Source organism: Coffea arabica, chromosome 2c (assembly GCF_036785885.1).
Source record: "Coffea arabica cultivar ET-39 chromosome 2c, Coffea Arabica ET-39 HiFi, whole genome shotgun sequence".
In the NCBI taxonomy this organism is placed as follows: Eukaryota; Viridiplantae; Streptophyta; class Magnoliopsida; order Gentianales; family Rubiaceae; genus Coffea; species Coffea arabica.
In genome coordinates, this window is record NC_092312.1 from 12588854 (window position 1) to 12610138 (window position 21285).

Below are 21285 nucleotides of genomic sequence, written 5' to 3' on the forward strand. Positions count from 1 at the left end.
TTATCATGTTTTTGTTTTACTAATTACTTTTTTAATCTATATGTCACATTACAAAAAGTATTAGAATAAACAAGAATTCTTTTCTTGATTGTAATCATATGGTACAAAAAGTGGCTTAAAAAATAAAAGATAGTTAAAAAGATATTGAAGAAGATTAAATTTATAAAAAGATGACTATCTGAATTGAAAAATAAGAAAATAAATGCAATATTTCATATCCGTAAGTTAAACAGTAAATGAAAAATTTGTTATAAAAAAATGATTAAAAATATAAAAATATTGGTTAAAAAATGTGTTGATAATGCAAGCCAAATATTATTTAGCAAAAATTTCAGATTTTATCATGTTTTTGTTTTACTAATTACTTTTTTAATCTATATGTCACATTACAAAAGTTTAATGCGATTCACTTTATTTGTTAAGATAGTTGATAATTAGTTTACGTTTTTTAGTATACAATTATTTTAATTATTTTAGTGGATTAATTAGTTTAATTAATTGAATGAATTAATTTAAAGAGGTTTGATTAAATGTATTTAATTAAGGTGCTGGGCTGACCCAGTCCAGCACTTGACATCTTTTTTTTTTTAAAAAAAAGGCACCTGATATCTTTTTTAAAAATAGGGAATCTGTCAGGTGCCAGGCTGATATCTTTTTTTAAAAAAAGGAACATATCTATTTTTTTTAAACCTGTCTAATTTTTCTTTTTTACACCTATATTCTAATCAATTAGCCACAGAAGAATGCATTTCTGACAATATTCTTCCATCCACGGAATTAAAGTGGAGGTAAGAATTAAACATTGGTTACATTTCTATGGTGGAAAGTTCACTTTTCTGCGCACAATAAGCAGAAGCAATGCAAATATGGAGATGCATAAAGAAGTATATTGGACACTCGAAAAAACGAATTATGCATGGATGAAAAATATTATATATATTAAAATTATAATAAAAGAACCCCTGTCAGACCCGCAAGTGTCTGAATTTTTTTTTTTACACCTATATTCTAATCAATTAGCCGGTACAATGGCTCTCAAGCCTTTGTTAGCTACCGCAAGCATCTGGTAACGTCATGAGTACCACATTTCGGGAAACCCGTAGCAGAACAACATAACTCTAGATCCGGTCCCTATCTCAACAACATGAATTTGCAACCCTCTTACCATTATATATTTGTGTCCTATCCCATCCTTATCTATTTTGTCAACTTTTAACACTCCTTTGGGATATGATATGCTAAAGATGAGATCTCTTTTGAGTTTGCCGAATCCTTGGTCACCAAAAGCTAAACCGTTTGTATTTTTGAACTCAAAAACCTCTGTTCCATCTTCTTCTTTGTCAAAACCAGTTAGGAGCACGGCATGTTCCCCAATGTAACTGTCAGTTGAAGATTTTCCTTTATATACTCCCTGCAAAAAATTCACAAATTTTAGTTTTACCACTCACCCAATGTCCACTAATATCAGTTGCTTCTTATCTAATGCCAACCTGGCCAATTTTTCCATATTCCTTGAAGCTGGGGCGATATACAGACATTAGACCAACAACTGGAAACCCTTTTTATTATGTCATCAACTTCTCGTTTTTGCTTTTGCACTTGGTCAGCATTGAGTTCATGGTCAGGGAGTAGGGTTCGACTATCGTAGCTAGTGACAAAAATTCTCGTTGCCTACAAATTGAGAAATAATTTAGTTGTTAACATATTATTTTAAACCAAATTGCAGATATAAAGGTATGCATTTTCATCTTACCTGAAGGGGCGGCCGACAACTAATGCAGTCATGAATATACGGATATTCACTCCTTAGGGTAAGACCTCTTGCTTTAGCATAGTCAAAAACTCTAATTGTCTGGTATGCTTCAAATCTCTGTCGTTTGATGTCTTCATCTCTGGCCCCATCCCTCCTTTTTACACAGTTGAGAATTTCTTGCATGGATAAGGGGATTTGTGACCCTTCCCTGTGACAAGTCTGATATTGGGATGCGATTGCTTCTGAACCATCAACTGCCCAACAGGTATCTGTACAAAATTTTAATAATTGTGATTTCAGTTGAAATTGAAAAAACTATAATTTTCTTTTAAAGCTCAAAAAGCTTACTCGTTCTTAATTTCTGGACAGGGAGCAGGACATTAGGTTCAGATCGCCATGAAAAAGATTCCTATAAGTAAAGAAATAAAAGTTTGTAAACAACTTATACTAAGCATCAACCTATAGTTTAAGTATTGCATAATTTTTTATGGCAAATCCAAGTGCCATCACAAAGATGCAAAAACGAATTAAAAAGATAAAAAAAAAAAAATCTAAGGCATAACAAGTAGCGACACTGTTGTGGTACAGAACCAGAATTGTTGCAGGAAATGGAAATAAGTAGACTTCAGAAATGAATTTAGCAGGTTTGCAGACACAATGAATTCAAACGAACACCTTCATTGCATTCATTAATGGGGGTTAACTCCGGAACTGAATCAGACTTGGCGGGAAAAGTGTAGAAGGGGAAAACAGAATGGGGGTTAACTCCGGAACTGATGAGGGGTTCTGGAGTGTTTCTTGATAATGTTCAGATACAATGGGGGTTAACTGGCGGGAACTGATGGAAGGATGCAAGCCCTGTTCGTCCAAAGTTCTGAGACATCACCCTACGGGCTTTTCAGTGGCAGGGGCCAAAATGTGTATATATATATATATATATATATAAATCTGCTATATGTAATTTGGAACGGAGGTAAGGGAGGTTAATGCAAACTAAATGCTTAATGGCTGTCCTTGAGATCCTGATAGGTGTATTAATCAGTAGTAATTTGTTATGAAATAATGATAAGATGTGGATGTCCATTGGTATTCTCAAGAAGGATTACAAGATGAAGATGTCCGTTTGTATTCTCAAGATGATAGACACATGTATTCCCCCTAGATTCATTGGTACATTGGATGAACTCATTTATGGATGTACTTGATGTACTAAATTCATGTATTTGTATTTAATAAGGTTCATGTACCTTTGATCTTGGATCACCTATATATAGGGGTGTATCCTACTTCCTTTGTAACCTTGGAACCTGGAAGTACTTTAATCAGTGAATATAATAATACTATAGTTCTCTCCTCTCTTCTCACTCTACTATTTCAATCCCTCCTTTTGATTGTTTATTTTATTAGTTTTACAACACGTTATCAGCACGAGTCTTTACCTTGAGCTAAGGAAAAGCACGAGTCTCTACTTTGAGTGAAGGAAAGGCGCGAAGCAAAAGTGAAGCACGAGACGTGTCAAGATTCTGCCCAAACAACTTTTGATTACTTATCAAGGTAAAATTCTTTCCTACGAATCTATTGCATATTCTTATGGCTAATCTCACAAAACAAGAGTTCGTACCTCTTGATATTTCTGAAAAAAATTATTTATCGTGGGTTTTGGATGTTGAAATTCATCTTGAGGCAATGGGTCTTGGTAATACTATTGTTGATGAGAATGATGCCTCAAACCAAGACCGTGCTAAGGCCATGATTTTCCTTCGTCGTCATTTAGATGAAGGATTAAAAGTAGAGTATCTTACTGTCAAAGATCCTCTTGTTCTTTGGCGAGATTTGAAAGAAAGATTCGACCACCTGAAGTTGGCCGTTCTTCCAAAAGCCCGATATGATTGGCTCCACTTACGACTACAAGATTTCAAATCTGTCAACGAATATAATTCAGCCATGTTCAGAATTACTTCTCAATTATCATTGTGTGACGAAAAAGTCACTGATAAAAATATGTTAGAGAAAACATTCTCTACTTTTCATGTCTCTAATATGCTCCTGCAGCAGCAATATAGAGAGAAAGGATTTAAGAAGTATTCTGAACTTATTACATGTCTTCTGTTGGCTGAACAAAATAATGAATTATTGCTGAAAAATCATAAGTCCCGACCAACTGGTGCAAGTCCATTCCCTGAAGCGAATGGGACTCAATTTCAAAATTCTGGTCGAGGTCGTAGACGTGGCCGTAGAGGTGGCCGTGGAAGAGGCCGTGGACATGACCGTGGCCGTAGACGTGATCGTAGTAGATTTATGCCCAGTGAAAATTATCACCGTGGCAAGCAACAAAATATTTCTCAAGAGAGAGAAAATGACTACAATCCGAAAGAAGGAGAAAAGAAAGTTTATGAAGAAAAATGCTACCGATGTGATATGGAAGGTCATTGGTCCCGTACCTGTCGTACGGCTGAACATCTTGTTGACCTCTATCAAGCATCATTGAAAAAGAAGGACAAAGATGTCGAGACAAATTTTATATACCAAAAGGATGCTTATGATGATGATGATGCTGACATGACACACCTGGATATTGCCGATTTCTTTGAGCATCCTGAAGATGCAAAATGATCATATATTTAATATATGTCTGGATGTTTGATATGTTGTTAGTCTTGCAGGATTGTCAATTACTTTGGTATGTTGTTTGATATGTTGTTAGTTTTATCTATTTACTTTGCATATGTCTATTCTCGTATCTTTTATCAATATTTAGTTTCATTTATTTTCTTCCTGAAGAAGAAATGGATGCCAAATGTTTGGGATCAAATAATGGTGATGATAACATTTGTCTCGTTAATAGTGCTTCTGCGCACACTATATTGACAAATAAAAGATATTTTTCTTCTTTGGAGATGGGAGAGACAAATGTTAATACCATCAGTGGTAGTGCAAAATTAATTGAGAGCTCCGGAAGAGCCACTCCATTTCTCCCTGAATGAATTAAAATTGTTATAAATCACGCACTACTCTCTCCCAAGTCACAAAGAAATTTATCCGAGACACTGAATGAGATAATAATAAAAATCAAGTGAGATAAAGGTTGATTATATCATATTAATCATTCGAGGGTGTAATGGTTATCGATATAGTTATCTTCATTCTCATTTGCTTTATAATCATCACCTGCAGTAAACTCGAAGTTTACTGATTCCAATGCATATATGAGAGTATTTGAATGTCGATAAGTATTTATACATACCCCCTTTATATTATACATGGCTCCAAAAGAAATTGATGTCGGATATGCATCACCTTTTACGATTAAATATTAATGAATGATCTATTGATGAGTGATCTATCCCGACATTAGGGGGAGGAAAAGATCAACCGAAAGGAAATTATCTGAAAATTAGATTTCCTCGATCCTCATATCTGAAAATTAGATTTCCTCGATCCTCATATTTGAAAATTATATTTTCTCGATCCTCATATTTGAAAATTAGATTTTCTCGATTCTCATATAAAATAATGTGAACTAGAAGTTCAAGAAATTCTTCATTTGAAGAAAGTTATATTTATCGACCCAGAAGAGTCATTAAATCAACTCTTCCTGCAGGAAACACTCTTGTTAAAATTGACGTCCCTGAAGGACATGTACAAGTGTTACAAATAAAGGCCGACCTACCTATATAAGGTATAAATTGATTTCAAATATCTCCAGAGATTAAATAAATGTCATGACAAAATTTAACCTCCTGAAGAGGTCGCTCCTGAAGAGCCAGCTCCCGAAGAGCCAACTCTTGAAGAGAATGAAATTATAGAAAAGTTAATTGGAGCCTAATGAAATGTAGCACTTGATATTATAGAAGTTGATGAGAATCATGAATCTAGATCGGTTGATGAATGTCGGCATATAAATGATTGACCAAAATGAAAAGGCCGATACAATCTGAATTAGATTCACTGGCTAAAAGAAATGTATTTGGACATGTAGTCCAAATACCTGAAAATGTAAAGCCAGTTGGATATAAATGGATTTTTGTGAGAAAAAGGAATGAAAATAATGAAATAGTGAGATATAAAGCAAGACTTGTAGCCCAAGCCTTTTCACAAAGGTCTGGATTTGATTATGATGAAACGTATTCACCTGCAGTGGATACGATCACATTTAGATATCTTGTAAGTATTGCAGTGCATGAAAAACTTGATATGCGTCTGATGGACGTTGTCACTGCTTATTTGTATGAGAATCTAGACAATAATATTTACATGAGAATCCCCGAAGGATTCAACATGCCTGAAACATGTAAATCAAATACTAGAGATGTGTATTTTATTAGAATACAAAAGTCTTTGTATGGGTTCAAGCAATCTGGACGTATGTGGTATAACCGTCTCAATGAATACTTAACTAAAGAAGGTTATACCAATGACCCAATATGTCCATTTGTTTTTATCAAGAAAAATGGGTCAAATTTTGTGATTATTGCGATATATGTTGATGATCTCAATTTGATTGGAACTCCTGAAGAGATCCAAAAGACTGTCAAATATTTGAAGAAAGAATTTGAGATCAAAGATTTTGGAAAGACAAAATTCTGTCTTAGTTTACAAATTGAGCATTTAGAAGGTGAAATTTTTGTTCACCAAACTACTTATACCCAGAAGGTATTAAAGCGGTTCCATATGGATAAAGCACATACATTAAGTACCCCAATGATTGTCAGATTATTGGATCCTTATAAGGATCCCTTTAGGCCACAAGAGGAACATGAAGAGATATTTGGTCCTGAAATACCATATCTCAGTGCAATTGGTGCGCTTATGTATCTTGCTAACTGTACAAGACCAGATATATAATTAGTTCCTCACCTACAAGACGACATTGGAATGAAGAATGGTGAGATTGACGTGCTACAAATCCGATCGGATAATAATTTGGTAGATTTGTTTACCAAGACATTGCCGACTGCTACATTGGAAAAGCTGGTGAAGAATATTGGTATGCGTCGGCTAAAAGATCTCATATAATGTTTGCATCAGGGGGAGAATTTATTACACAAGAATAGTGTACTCTTTTTCCTTCACTAGGGTTTTTATCCCATTGGGTTTTTCCCTAATAAGGTTTTAACAAGGCATATTCTTTGTGTCATGGACATCCAAGGGGGAGTGTTATGAAATAATGATAAGATGTGGATGTCCATTGGTATTCTCAAGAAGGATTACAAGATGAAGATGTCCGTTTGTATTTTCAAGATGATAGACATATGTATTCTCCCTAGATTCATTGGTACATTAGATGAACTCATTTATGGATGTACTTGATGTACTAAATTCATGTATTTGTATTTAATAAGGTTCATGTACCTTTGATTTTGGATCACCTATATATAGGGGTGTATCCTACTTCCTTTGTAACCTTGGAACCTGGAAGTACTTTAATCAGTGAATATAATAATACTATAGTTCTCTCCTCTCTTCTCACTCTACTATTTCAATCCCTCCTTTAGATTGTTTATTTTATTAGTTTTACAACATAACTAAGGTTTTTTGTTTGACTTTCAATAATTCTTTTTCTCTTTTTAAATTAAAAAATGAATTAAATTACTCAATATTCAAAATGCACTTGGCTTGTTAAAGATTCCTTCAAACTTAATTTGCTAACTCATCAAGCTAGACAATTTTGTTTGTAGTTTTAAATTTTCTACACCTAAAAATTGATTTTCTCAAATTTAAGTGAATTACTGATTATGTTTTCTCCTTGTATTCGTATATTTTGATGTGCGTGTGTATGTAGTTGGGACTAGTGCGGGCAGGCACTTAATTTTATTAATGTACGTTCGCAATTTTCAAATATACAACAAATCTTAATCGTTGAAACGTATGAGCAATAGCAATTTTCTCATAAGTTTCTTATCTTTTTATTTCTTTCATAGTTTTTGATATCCTGTTTTTCTTCCCTTGTGTAAATGAGATGCATGATATGCCATAGAGAGTTTCCAAAATAATTAACTTGATCTTTCCGCCAATTAACTAGTAGGAGCACAAACTATCTTGGGCTTTAATTTTTCTAATCATTTGGGGTTCTTTTAATTTCTTTTTCTTTTTTGAGTCCATGAACACATGTACTATTGTGCAACCAAGTACGCATAGAAGAATGTAAAATTGCTTTACTTCACACACAACATGCAATTTTACTGAAATTTTAATTCTTTCCGACTCAAAAATTGTTGTGGACAGCCTACTGGAGCTTCAAGAAGCAGGGAGATCGAAGGAAAACTAAAAGAAAGCACTCCTGCAAGACTGCTTGCAGCTGCTAAAAAGGATCCCCCCATCAAAAGCTATGTCATTGTAAACGAGAATTCAAACAGACTGCTGATCACCTGTCAAAATATGCTCAATCTGGGGTGCCTGTAGAAGAAGGATGTAAAATCTTTAGCACCCTTACTCCCTCACTTTTGCCTGTTTTGACGAATGATGAATGCACTTTGAGGGAGCTTTTGTTGTAATCTGGGGTGCCTTTTTATATTAATGAAATTTTAATATCTTTCAAGAAAAAAAAAAGTGCGAATTGGATTTTTTTTTTCTTTTTGGCTAAAAGGAAAAGCACAAAATAGATTTACAACATTCAAGTTGCATTACCTCCTTAACTTTATTAGTATATAGAAGCACCTGTTCTGAGCGTGGCCCGCCGAAACGAATTAATGTGCTTTCATACAGGAAAACATGTGATTTATCCAAAGTTTCACTCCGTTCCTACTTTTGCCGAGTCAGAGTTAGGAAAGTTTCCCTATTGAGCCAAACAATTATACTTCTGCTGATCATCCAAATTGTCAAAAGAATTTCCATTGAAGTGGACAAAATGCTTATAATAGGGCTTCATAATTTGACGGCTTGTACAGGGTACCTCAGCCCAGTAAAAGCTGTGCTCCCATCTGTCTCCGGGCAGAGGCGCAATGAGAAGATACCGATGTAGTAGTGTAGCATTAATTACTATGGCAAATTATAAGGTAAAAAAAAAAAGAGGAAAAAAAAAAGATATATCGATGTCATAAGTGTTATGGTTACAAACTTTTCCTCTTCTAACTCCCGTGGCATATCATGTTGGACTTAATAATGTAAAATTGGCAATTCTACTAGACCAAATCTATGATGTTATTTTCATTGAAATTGACATGAGAACATCAGATGATATGTTCAAGGATACAAATTAACTTGATTAACAACAGAGTTAAAGGGTATATTAAAGATTTTGTACATTAATAGCAACATTTTCAGTTATTGGCCTACCCATAAAAAGAAACATTTTTAGTCAAAGCAAAAATTGCAAAATTTGAGGACCTAAAGAATAAAAAAAAAAAAAAAGATGAAATCGGCGGAAGTTTTGACTACACGCAAAAAGACATGTTTTATTTTTAGTTCGCATATTCTTTTTCCGTGCAATTAATGTTGATTGTGGACATCTTAAGAGCATTGGATGACGTGGTTGAGTCTTGTGCATGTTGGTTGTCAAAAAAAAAAAAAAAAAAGGTCTTGTGCGTGTTAAAAGCAAGATATGCAAAATTTTGTTCTTCTTTTACAAAACCATAAAACAAATATCACATAATCCATATCCAAACGTAGCAGAGTACTCAAATAGTTAACCAATTGTCTGTGGACCTCGATCAATGACTTGGTAATTTAATTTCACAAAAAGACTCTTTCAAGTGACAATCTTTTGATTGTGTTTTGTAGATAAATGCCCATGCAAAGCAGCCCGAAAAGAAAGTTGCCTTCTTTTCTCCTATCTGAACCAACCAACACCCCCCTCCCCCCCCCCCCAAAAAAAAAAGAACCAACCAAATAATAAAAAGAAGAAGAAGAAGCCAGTCCTGCTAGTCTAGGGGATTCGTAATGGCTTTACATATGGATGGGCAACAAGAAGAAGAAGAAGGTACGGGGAATTGAGCATCAAACTAGAACATTATAGTCTTTTAGATTTAAGATTAAGGCTCTGTAGCGAGCCTGAGAGTCTCTGAAAGATGGGAGGATCCACTGAACGAAGCGGTGGAAGCAGAAAATGAAGAAAGAGTTTTAAGACGATCTTGTCAATTGATGACGATGGAGAAGCTGAAAAAGTTAATGATCCCTTCAAGTGCTTGGCAAATGAGTTGATAACCTCCCACATATTTTACAGAATCCACGAGTCCAAGTCCCTCTGCTTGATTTCCAAACATTTCTATGATCCACATGTTTATAGGCTCCCTCAGGTACAAGGATAAGGATCCGGAGTTCCTCGAGCAATAAACACTTCATTTTCAGTTGACCAAATAAAATTCTACAAGATAGGTGCAATACAATATGATAAAGGTAATGGTACCCTTGAGAAGTGGACCAGGTGATGCAAAATTCGGCTTTCTATTTGCAGTAATATAAACTAAAGCAGTTCATCTATCACTTAAATTCAACAACTAAAAGAAGGATTACTAATCGCCTTTTGTTTAGCTAAATCTATTTTTCAAGCCCAGCATAAGCCACAAACGACTGATGTTATAAAAAACATATGAGTATCCAACTAGTTTGTGAGGTAGACACAGAAAAGCATAAAATAATAAATCATGCAGGAGTCTCAAGCAGTATGAGCCGGTCGACAACTTCAACGGCAAGATAACCATAACCAACATGGCACATAAAAGGGTTATCAAGCATCCATTTTGCCTACGCCGGCATACATGAATATGACATATAAGCCAACTTCACAAACCAAATCAAGTCCTACATATGAAATTCAGATACGTCAGCAGTATTTTAATTCAAGCTCAGAAACACAAGGTCATTCTACATAACCAACAAAAAGCAGCAAACTTCCATCGGACCATGATCATGTCATGATGGAATCACCACCACCTGCAAGTTGAATAGAAAAAGGCTGTCAATTACATGCACAAACCACAAACAAGGAGGAGGCAGGGAGGGAGAAGATACCAAAGGACGAAAGGGAAATTGGGAATGGAGAAAGGCACAAAGAGGGTCTACACCAGGAAAAAAATTCAGAACATTTTTATTTTTACATTTTAACCATGATAGGTTGTTTCTTCAGTGGGATGCTCTGGGGTAATTAATTATAAATATGACACAGTAGTTTTCATGGTTTCACCGTGAAGTAGAATACTAAACCCCTGTAACATACTATGAACAAACCACTGAACGCAATTACAGAAACAAGGATTAAAATCTTTCGCATATGCAAAGATGGGATACAAAATATCGCATCACATCACAAATTATGTAACCTATGAGTTTAACGCTATCATCCCTATGCCTGGGGAAAAAGCAAACCAATCGATTTCATTATCCAATTATGCTTGTATCTGAGAGGCTTTACTGGTAGCTTGAATCATCAAAGAATTAGAAATCAACTAAAAATCAACTAGCATACTGAAGAGTCAAGAACGCTGGCTCAATTACATCAAAATTGATCATGCAACAAAGTTAAACTATGTGGCCCTCTAGCTAAGAAAAGTATGCTGAGAAATATGAACACTGAAAAAATGATTATCCGTACTGACAAGGATGAAACAAACAAATATTAGGACTCAGGGGATAATGATAATGGGGTGGGAGAAAGGAACAAGGCATATATTTGGCAGGGAAAATTGAGTAATTTGTTTACTTAACGGATGCTTGTCATAATAATTTAGTTTCTTAAATTATGCAAGATTTCAAGGATTCGACACTTTTGGAGTCATTTGAGTACAATAAGGAGCAATGAAGTACGTAGCTTTCCAACCTCATATTTCAATTGCATCATGAACAAATTTGCTAAACGGAATTAGCATGCAAGAATTAAAATGTTTGAGCAATGCACAAAATTGACTTGATTGCCTTCATAGCTAACGCATTGGAACAGGTTAGCAAAAGTACTTACCTATTTGCAACTACTTACAAGAGATAAGTCAATTTGCAACTACTTTAGGCCTGCAGAACTTGACATAGTATTCATCAGGTTCTGGACCTTCCCATACCAGAGCTTGAAAGGTAGTCAAACCACAAGCAGCATAAGGATCCTTGGCCAGGAAGGTAATATAAAAATTGGCACAAATTGGACCCCAAAATCGTGCGTTTGCCTTCTCAACCTTCGCAAACTCATAGTCTGTGTCCTGCAGAATAAATAAATAATTTCTTTCCAAGAAGTTAATCAAAAGACATTAACTACGGCTGATTTATGGGGGGTATCAAAAGAAGGAGGAATGCAATATAGCAAGAAAAAGAAGGCATACTTTCTTTTGGTTGTGATGCTCAATTGCAAGCTTTGCCAGTTTAGTAATACTTTCCAACTCCAGTAATGGAACGAAGGCCAGGTTCCTAGCATCATGGTACGGGATAGGCAGCTTCGTAGTATCATGGTACGGGATAGGGTCAATATCAAAGCCCTGGGCAACACATACAAAAACAAAGCGACAGGAATTTCAGAATACAACAAATTTAAATAAACAATACGGGCAACAAAGATAGAATTGCCAGCAAGCATGAAGGCAGGCATAGCATGGGGAGGAAGAAAGGAACAAAGGGACAAAGAAAAACCCGGGTACCTCGCTATCTACGAGCTGTCGCCAATACTTAAACCATACATCATTCTCGTCATTGCAGCCATCAGGGTAGTAGTCGTTCAGAATTGAAACGATGCTATCCAACGCATGGTCTTTTTCGGTATAAACCAATTGATCAGCTTGTAAATTTATTTGCCGAATGTCTTCGTCATATAACTCCAGTTCATCTTTTTCGTCCGATCTCTGCTTCTTATGGACCGGCGACGATGACTCTTTCAAATCTCCAACCACCGCAATCCCTCCTCTTCCAGCATCATCCCACGGTACCTCAATCTCTGCCATGGATGAACCAACGACGCCCTAATTTCGTTTATTCTGTATTTCCGGTAATAGGACGAAGCCCTACTCGTCTAATGACAGGCTAAAACTTCGGCGCTGCGACGTTTTATTTATGGGTATGTAACAAAACCGACCTACTGGCTGGGATGGTCCCGGATCCCCATGGCCCAAATACCACGCCTTTTATATATATACTAGTTTTTTAGGCCTCGCGCTACGCGCGAGGTTGCCCTAACTTGTGTTAATTTAATTTAATTTTATGGAGTAGGTTAAACGATGATAATTGGTAATATGATTGCATTCGATAATTAGAAAGTCATTTTGTATAGAAGGTATAGATGTATCAGTGTATGTATATATCAACCGTTATATTAGTTGTTTTTAAACTGGTTTTTTTTTCCCCTGGTTGAAATATTTATTTTAAGTTAAACGTTCCTTTGTTGGAACACAAGGGAAATCGTAGTGAAGAACAAATTCAGTTTATCATGAAAATTCTTGCTTCTCAAGGTAAAACAAAGCAAGAAAGCTAAAGTGGGAAAACAAAAATGTTGGGCTTGAATATAAAGTATGGAGTAGAGGTGTTGAAATGGGTGACTTGGGTGGGTTTGGGTTGGATAAAATGGATAATGGGTATAAGTGAATTAACTCATTTATACCCATTTAATTAGATAGGTATAAATGGGTAAGTTAAAAAATGAATTGGGTAACTCAATTATCCATTTACAACTTATTTATTTTAACTTTTGGTAAACTCATTTAAATTTATTTTTGCAAAACAAGTTATCAATTTATACCACTCTTTGTACGCATTATTAGTTTTAAATATTTATTTATAATGTTCAATAAATTTAATTATCAATTTTTTTTCATTTATACTCTATGTTACAAAATTATCTATTATTTAATAATTGAATAATAAGAATATAAAAATTTGAACTAAGTACTATAAAAATTAATATAAAAATTTAATTCAAAAATTTTGAACTTATACCATCTATTCATGGACCGATATAGGTAAATTTAATTAGGTGAGTTGATTTGTCACCTCTAGTAATAATTGAATAATAAGAATATAAAAATTTGAACGAAGTACTATAAAAATTAATATAAAAATTTAATTCAAAAATTTTGAACTTATACCATCTATTCATGGACCGATATAGGTAAATTTAATTAGGTGGGTTGATTTGTCACCTCTAGTATCGAGCCATTATAACAATTGGTTTGAGTTTTATTAATATTGTCAACAAAATGGCTACGAAAAATGAGTACGAATTTGGGTTGAATAAAATGGGTAATGGGTATAAGTAAATTAACTCATTTATACTCATTTAATTAGATAGGTATAAATGGGTAAGTCAAAAAATGAATTGTGTAACTCAATTACCCATTTACAACTTATTTATTTTAACTTTTGGTAAACTCATTTAAATTTATTTTTGCAAAACAAGTTATCAATTTATACCACTCTTTGTACCCATTATTAGTTTTAAATATTTATTTATAATGTTCAATAAATTTAATTACCAATTTTTTTTCATTTATACTCTATGTTACAAAATTATCTATTATTTAATAATTGAATAATAAGAATATAAAAATTTGAACTAAGTACTATAAAAATTAATATAAAAATTTAATTCAAAAATTTTGAACTTATACCATCTATTCATGGACCGGTATCGGTAAATTTAATTAGGTGGGTTGATTTGTCACCTCTAGTATCGAGCCATTATAACAATTGGTTTGAGTTTTATTAATATTGTCAACAAAATGGCTACGAAAAATGAGTACGAATTTGGATTGGATAAAATGGGTAATGGGTTTAAGTAAATTAACTCATTTATACCCATTTAATTAGATAGGTATAAATGGATAAGTCAAAAAATGAATTGTGTAACTCAATTACCCATTTACAACTTATTTATTTTAACTTTTGGTAACTCATTTAAATTTATTTTTGCAAAACAAGTTATCAATTTTTACCACTCTTTGTACCCATTATTAGTTTTAAATATTTATTTATAATGTTCAATAAATTTAATTACCAATTTTTTTTCATTTATACTCTATGTTACAAAATTATCTATTATTTAATAATTGAATAATAAGAATATAAAAATTTGAACTAAGTACTATAAAAATTAATATAAAAATTTAATTCAAAAATTTTGAACTTATACCATCTATTCATGGACGGGTATAGGTAAATTTAATTAGGTGGGTTGATTTGTCACCTCTAGTATCGAGCCATTATAACAATGGGTTTGAGTTTTATTAATATTGTCAACAAAATGGCTATGAAAAATGAGTACGAATTTCGTCCAACATGGTAAGTTGTTTCTTCTACAATCTATACTGAAAATGTTAGGCCAGGTAAGATGAGGGTTTGAAAATCAAAGTCAAAGGTAGATGCCACGAGTGCAGGACCATCTCTCGCTCTCTCTATCTCTGTTGGGCTCAATGTATCCAAAGTGGCAAAATTTTCGTTGAAATGGAATTTCTCATTTCACATGTTAGGCGTAGCTGGTGTATTCGGCGGCTCCCTATTCAGTGCCCATAACAAAGCCACGCGGATAGCAAAGCCACCACCACTGAATGGCAAAAGACCAAACTGCCCCTCAAGCTCACACAAATCACGCTATAACCGGCCCATTTTCACTGTAGCTAAGCCAACTGACGCTTTTAGTATAGTAAAGATATATATATATATATTATTTTAATAATAAAATTACATATGTATCCCTAATATTTTATTATATGTTAAGAAAAATTATTATTTTATATATTTTTAAAAAAATAAATAATTATATTTATTTTTTTTTTAAATCGAGCTCGAGTTTTACATTGAGAGCTCGTCAAGTTCGAATTCGAATTCGAGTTTGGGAAAATTAAATTGAGATCAAGACTCGTTTTAATTAAGTCAAAACTCGACTCGACTCATTTGCAACCTCATTTATGATACCAAAAAATCTTCACGGTGCATTTAAAAAAAATAAATAATTATATTTATTTTTTTTAAATCGAGCTCGAGTTTTACATTGAGAGTTCGTCAAGTTCGAATTCGAATTCGAGTTTGGAAAAATTAAATTGAGATCAAAACTCGTTTTAATTAAGTCAAAACTCGACTCGACTCAATTCATTTGCAGCCTCATATATCGTATATGATACCAAAAAATCTTCACGGTGCATTTCAAGATGGGCGGTGACTATGTCGTTATGCCAGGTCCGATTCCGATATAAAATGGTGACGAATAATCGGACTCGCAATAACCAATCACAAGCCTGATAAGCGGACCAAATCAATTGAACTCAAATTGCAAACTCCCGCTTTTAGTATAGGTAAGAAAGATATATATATATATATATATATATATATATATATATATATATTATTTTAATAATAAAATTACATATGTATCCCTAATATTTTATTATATGTTAAGAAAAATTATTATTTTATATATTTTTAAAAAAATAAATAATTATATTTATTTTTTTTTAAATCGAGCTCGAGTTTTACATTGAGAGCTCGTCAAGTTCGAATTCGAATTTGGGAAAATTAAATTGAGATCAAGACTCGTTTTAATTAAGTCAAAACTCGACTCGAATCGATTCATTTGCAGCCTCATATATCATATATGATACCAAAAAATCTTCACGGTGCATTTCAAGTGCCAGGGCTCGCTGAATTCCGAAAGCACTTCCAGGCTCGAGACAGTGATGTCCTAATAATCACCACTCCCAAGTCGGGCACCACATGGCTGAAGGCCCTCGCATTTGCCTTGATGAACCGAAATATTTATCCCATCAACCAGAACCACCCTTTGCTCAACCAAAATCCTCATACTCTTGTGCTACACTTGGAATATCCTAACCCTTATGATAAACAGCACCCTGATTATTCTTTCCAAGGATCAAGAAGACTGCTTGGAACCCACTGCCCGCTTGTGCTACTGCCGGAGTCAGTGATGAACTCGGGTTGCAAGATTGTCTATCTATGCAGAAACATTAAGGATATTTTTGTCTCGTATTGGCACTTCACTAATAAGTTGGGGAGTACTGAAACCTCTTTTGAGGAATTTTTTGACCTGTTTTGTAAGGGAGTGAGCTTATCTGGACCTGTTTGGGATCATGTTTTAGGTTACTGGAAAGCAAGCTTGGACAAGCCCCAAAAGGTACTTTTTCTGAAGTATGAAGAAATGACACAAGAACCAGCTTTTAACCCGAAACATCTTGCCGAGTTCTTGGGTTGTCCAATTTCTCAAGAGGAAGAGACAGCAGGAGTGGTTGATGAGATTTTAGGGCTTTGTAGCTTTGATCACATGAGGAATTTGCACAGGCGAAGAAACGAACGAGACACAGTAATGGTCATTGGGAAGAAAGATGTTCCAAATCATACTGCCTAGAAGCGGCCGAACAAAAGGAGTAAGCAGGAGGGGTTGGGCCAAAAGGTGAACGAGGCTTTTCGCTCCTCTCCTTCTTTAGTCGGAAGTTAGTACCAGGCCGGGAAAAGAGTTCCAGGCCTTAAGAGCTTAAGAGGAGATCGAATTCTCCCCGGAACTGGAAGATCATTATCAACGGATATGCTTTTTTTTTTCCCACAGGGGTCGAAAGCAGTTGAAGCGCAGGAAAACAGAAGCAATCAGTCTTCAAAAAACTTTTGTGTAATAAAGCTTGCACTTCTTGTGGCCACGCGGACAGCACCGAAGTTCCAAAGCCATGCAGACAGCAGCAAAGCCACGCAGCATCGAAGTTCCAAAGCCATGCAGACAGCAGCAAAGCCACGCGGACAGCATTGAAGTTCCACGGCCATGCAGACAGCTGATAGCACAAACCCACCGCCCACAACAAAAGACCAAACCGCCCCTCAAGCTCACACAAATCACAGTATAACCGGCCCATTTTTACTGGAGCAAACCAAACTCGCGCTTTTAGTATAGTAAAGATATATATATATATATATATATATATATATTTTTTTTTTTTTATTTATTTTGAAGTTCTTTCTTGATTGAGGTTAGTCCAAAACCATATTCAATAACGCACCCATTAAAGAATACTTTTTTTTTTACCTGTTAAAGAATACTAGTAGTATTTATGTATTCGATAACGCATGTGCATATAATATATTTGTTAAATGAAATCAAATACAACTATATTACATGCTATTTGTACTGTTTAAATGAAATCAAATAAACATATACATTAGTTTTCAAAAATAAAAAAAAAGATTATTCATACGCATAATCAATGAAGAATGAAAATTTTAATTTTGTAAAATATGAGGGGTGAAAAATTTTATTTTGTGAAATATGAGGGATGAAAAAATTCATTTATGAAATATGAGAAACTATAGATTCGATTATGTGAAATATAATTTGATAATAGCTTATTTATATTGATTCTCTAACCAATTAAATCAAACATGAATTACATTTTGTATTCAGTAAACTTTCAATTTGGTTCAAACTTGGCTCGATTAACATAAAATTCATACGAAGAAATATGAATTCGCCTCTTTAAAAACTCATATGAATTCGGCTTGATGAATAAATAAGCCAAACCTAAAAACAATTTGAAACTTGTTAAAATAGATTGACAAGCTTCAATACTAGAGTATTTGGTTTGATTGTGTTCATTTATACTCCTATTTGCTAGTAACATTTTTGAAATTTTTGTGGGGCAAAAGTAAAATGTAAAACATATATCTAATGAATACCAAATTCTCAAGCTATAGGGGGAGTACAGCAAGTAATTGATATCAGAATAATTTTGTAAGTTTAAATTCACAATACAAACAAAATTTTTAAAATTTATAAGGGAGCAAATGAGATTTTTAAAATTCTTGGGATGCAGCTGGATCCGTCCTTGTCCAGTCCAGTTTGCATGTAACTGAAACTCCACTTTTTTCACCTTTTCTTGTCGAAGCAAGCATTTGTATCTAGTTGTTGTTATGTAATCAGAAATTCTGCGAATGGAAGTTAATGATTGAAAGCCATTTACACGAAAGTGAAAATACTATTAGCACTTTCAAACTACTTTAGTGTCAAGTATTTTAAAGTAATAAAACACTGTAAGACACTGTAAATTTGCTTCGCATTGTACGCAACAAAAACCCATCTCGACCCATATCTCTTCTACAGAATCTAGACTTAAAAAGTTGGATCCAGATCCATCAAGGACCTAACGGCATAGTTGGGTAAATCTCGATCCATTGATAACTTGACATGCCTACTCCAAAGGTAAAGGGTATATCACTCTATTATTACTTTAATTTAAATTAATCACAATTAATCTTTTAAAGTATATCACATTTTTCACTTTATCCCCTAATCATTTTTTTGTCTCACTTTATCCCCCATTGGACAAAATTATCCCTCTATTATTCTAAACTCTTATTTTTCTCTTTTATTTTTTTTCTTTCCCCTTTTTTGCTCTTTATTTTCTCTGTCTCTTTCTTCTTTCTTTAATTCTTCCTTTTTCCGACAAAAATTTTCATTTTAATGATTTGAATTAAAAAAGAGAAATTGCAGAGATCTATCTTCTCCTTAAATGATTAAAAGAATATTCAAATCACTTTCCTAAAATACAATTTTTAGCCTTTCAATTCTTTTAATTTTGGTTTTTCCTCTTTTCTTTTTAGTTTCTCATTTTATTATCAAAAAAATATGATAAGATGAAATTGTAACTTGATTAATAATTATCAATTGAAATTTGTGACACGTGGCATCATATAAAAAATCAAAATTAATTTTTGATGCCTTTTAAGCCTTCACCCCAGAAATGCAAATACAAATTCAAAATAAAATTTTCATTGAGATAGAGTTTTCTATTGGGAAGGATGAGAGAGAGAAGAAAGAGAAAAAAAATAAAAGAGAGGAAAAAAGGTAAATGAAAAGTCAAAATAATGGAAGGGTAATTTTATCCTATAGAGAATTAAGTGAGCAAAATTAAAGGTTAGAGGGTAAAGTGAGCAAAATGAGGTAGGGATTAGTTGTAATTAACTATAAGCGGCAAACCAACCCACTTAACTAAATTTACCCATACCCGTCCATGAATAGATGGGTATGGGTATATTAAATTTTTGTATATGGGTATAAATGGGTTACCCAATAATACATATTTAATAAATGGGTATTATTGAATAACCCATCAAACCCAATTAATCCATTTAGAATTCTTTTCCCCCAAGTCTCTTCTCTTCTCCCACCCATTTTTTTTTTTCAAAATTTTCATTTTGTCATGATGTTAACTACTTTTGTTTCATTATTATTATTATTTGTCGGTTTTATCTTATTATTTTATTTTCTCTTAAGTTGTTAACTTGCTCATTTTTTAGATTACCAATTTATGATAAATTTTAGCCTCTTTTCTTATCTTTCTAAAATGAAAATTTTAATTTATATATGAAAAAAATGTTAGGGGTTCAAAATTTTTGGATTAAGTTTTTATATTAACTTTTATAGTATTTAGTTCAAATTTTTTTATTCTTATTATTCAATTATTAAATAATTTGTAATTTTGCGACACAGAGTATAAATGGAAAAAAATTGGTAATTATCCTTATTGAGTATTATAAGTAAATATTTAAAACTAATGATGGGTACAAAGAGTAGTATAAATTGATAACTTAGATTTCAAAAATGAATTTAAATGAGTTTACAAAAAATTAAAATAAATGGATTATAAATGGGTAATTGGGTTACCCAATTCATTTTTTGACTTACCCATTTATATCCATCTAATTAAATAGGTATAAATTAGTTGACTCACTTATACCTATTACCCATTTTACCAAACCTAAACCCGTCCAAGTCACCCATTTTGACATCTCTATAATTAACCCTTAAAATAACTGGCCAATGTCTAGCCTGGCTAGTGCTCTCAAAATACACGGTACAAAAGCATAATAAAACTGGATATTGCATACAGGTGAATTATATGTAGTCACCTTGTAAGTGGTAACTATATATGCCAGGACTACCATTTTACCTCCTCCAATTCTTTTTAGAGAAGTGATATGATATTAACACTCTCCTTTTGGTTAATCTTCTATCTGATAACATAACAAGACAATAATATCCATGGACTGAGCTGTTGAAAATTGACAAAAAGTTTACGCCACTAGTTGATTTTCACCCAAACTTATTGTCGCCGTTTATTACTTCGGTGACAATCGCTGCAATTTCACCCCAATAGTCATGGACTTTGACAACAATATATCTATATCTATAGAATACACCACAACCCATTTAAATGTGGGGGAGGGGAGCGTGGGAGTTTGGTACCTATGGCTGAAGATAGTTTGTAGCTTTTGTTTGGTGTTATAGTAAAAAAGTATAATTTGTAATAAGAAAAAGAAAGCTATTAAAAGATTTAGTGTAACTGTATATTAAAGTATAAATATAGAAGATTAGGTAAAAATGGAATTCATAAGTTTCCTTCATAGTGCTTCTCGTTTGCATGAAACTAAAGTAGTAATCTATGGGATTTAACTTTTTCTTGTAGATGATAGTAGTTTGTTGTAATCATGTCTTTCCTTGTACTGGCTCTATTATCTTGTAGATAGGTTGAGAGCAGCAAAAGTTTTGGATATATTATTAGAAGCTATTTTTTAGTGTAATAATTTCGTTTGAAGATTTGTAATTTTTGTAATACTTATTGTGGTACGATGCT

General features: G+C 33.4%; 3 protein-coding genes across 4 annotated transcripts; 2 read left to right on the top strand and 1 right to left on the bottom strand.

Annotated features, from left to right (window-relative positions):
• Window positions 1-3439: 3439 nt before the first annotated feature.
• Window positions 3440-4366, top strand: LOC113723918 (uncharacterized). The gene has a single exon (XM_027246878.2). It carries the CDS (start codon window positions 3440-3442, stop codon window positions 4364-4366), a length of 927 nt encoding a protein of 308 aa, XP_027102679.2.
• A 5988-nt stretch (window positions 4367-10354) lies between these two features.
• LOC113726089 (uncharacterized) lies at window positions 10355-12768 on the bottom strand. 2 transcript variants are annotated; one of them, XM_027249612.2, is made up of 4 exons: window positions 12310-12768; window positions 11998-12150; window positions 11664-11877; window positions 10355-10624 (listed from the first exon to the last, which is right to left on the bottom strand). In XM_027249612.2, the coding sequence occupies exons 1-3, from the start codon at window positions 12607-12609 to the stop codon at window positions 11674-11676; spliced, it is 657 nt and encodes a 218-aa protein (XP_027105413.1). In that variant the 5' UTR covers window positions 12610-12768; the 3' UTR covers window positions 10355-10624; window positions 11664-11673. The 2 variants fall into 2 exon arrangements, with proteins under 2 accessions (XP_027105413.1, XP_027105412.1); XM_027249611.2 differs by having other exon boundaries at window positions 11646-11877.
• Window positions 12769-16247: 3479 nt separating this feature from the next.
• Window positions 16248-17015, top strand: LOC113723919 (cytosolic sulfotransferase 5-like). The gene has a single exon (XM_027246879.2). The coding sequence runs from the start codon at window positions 16248-16250 to the stop codon at window positions 17013-17015; it is 768 nt and encodes a 255-aa protein (XP_027102680.1).
• The last annotated feature ends 4270 nt before the right edge of the window (window positions 17016-21285 follow it).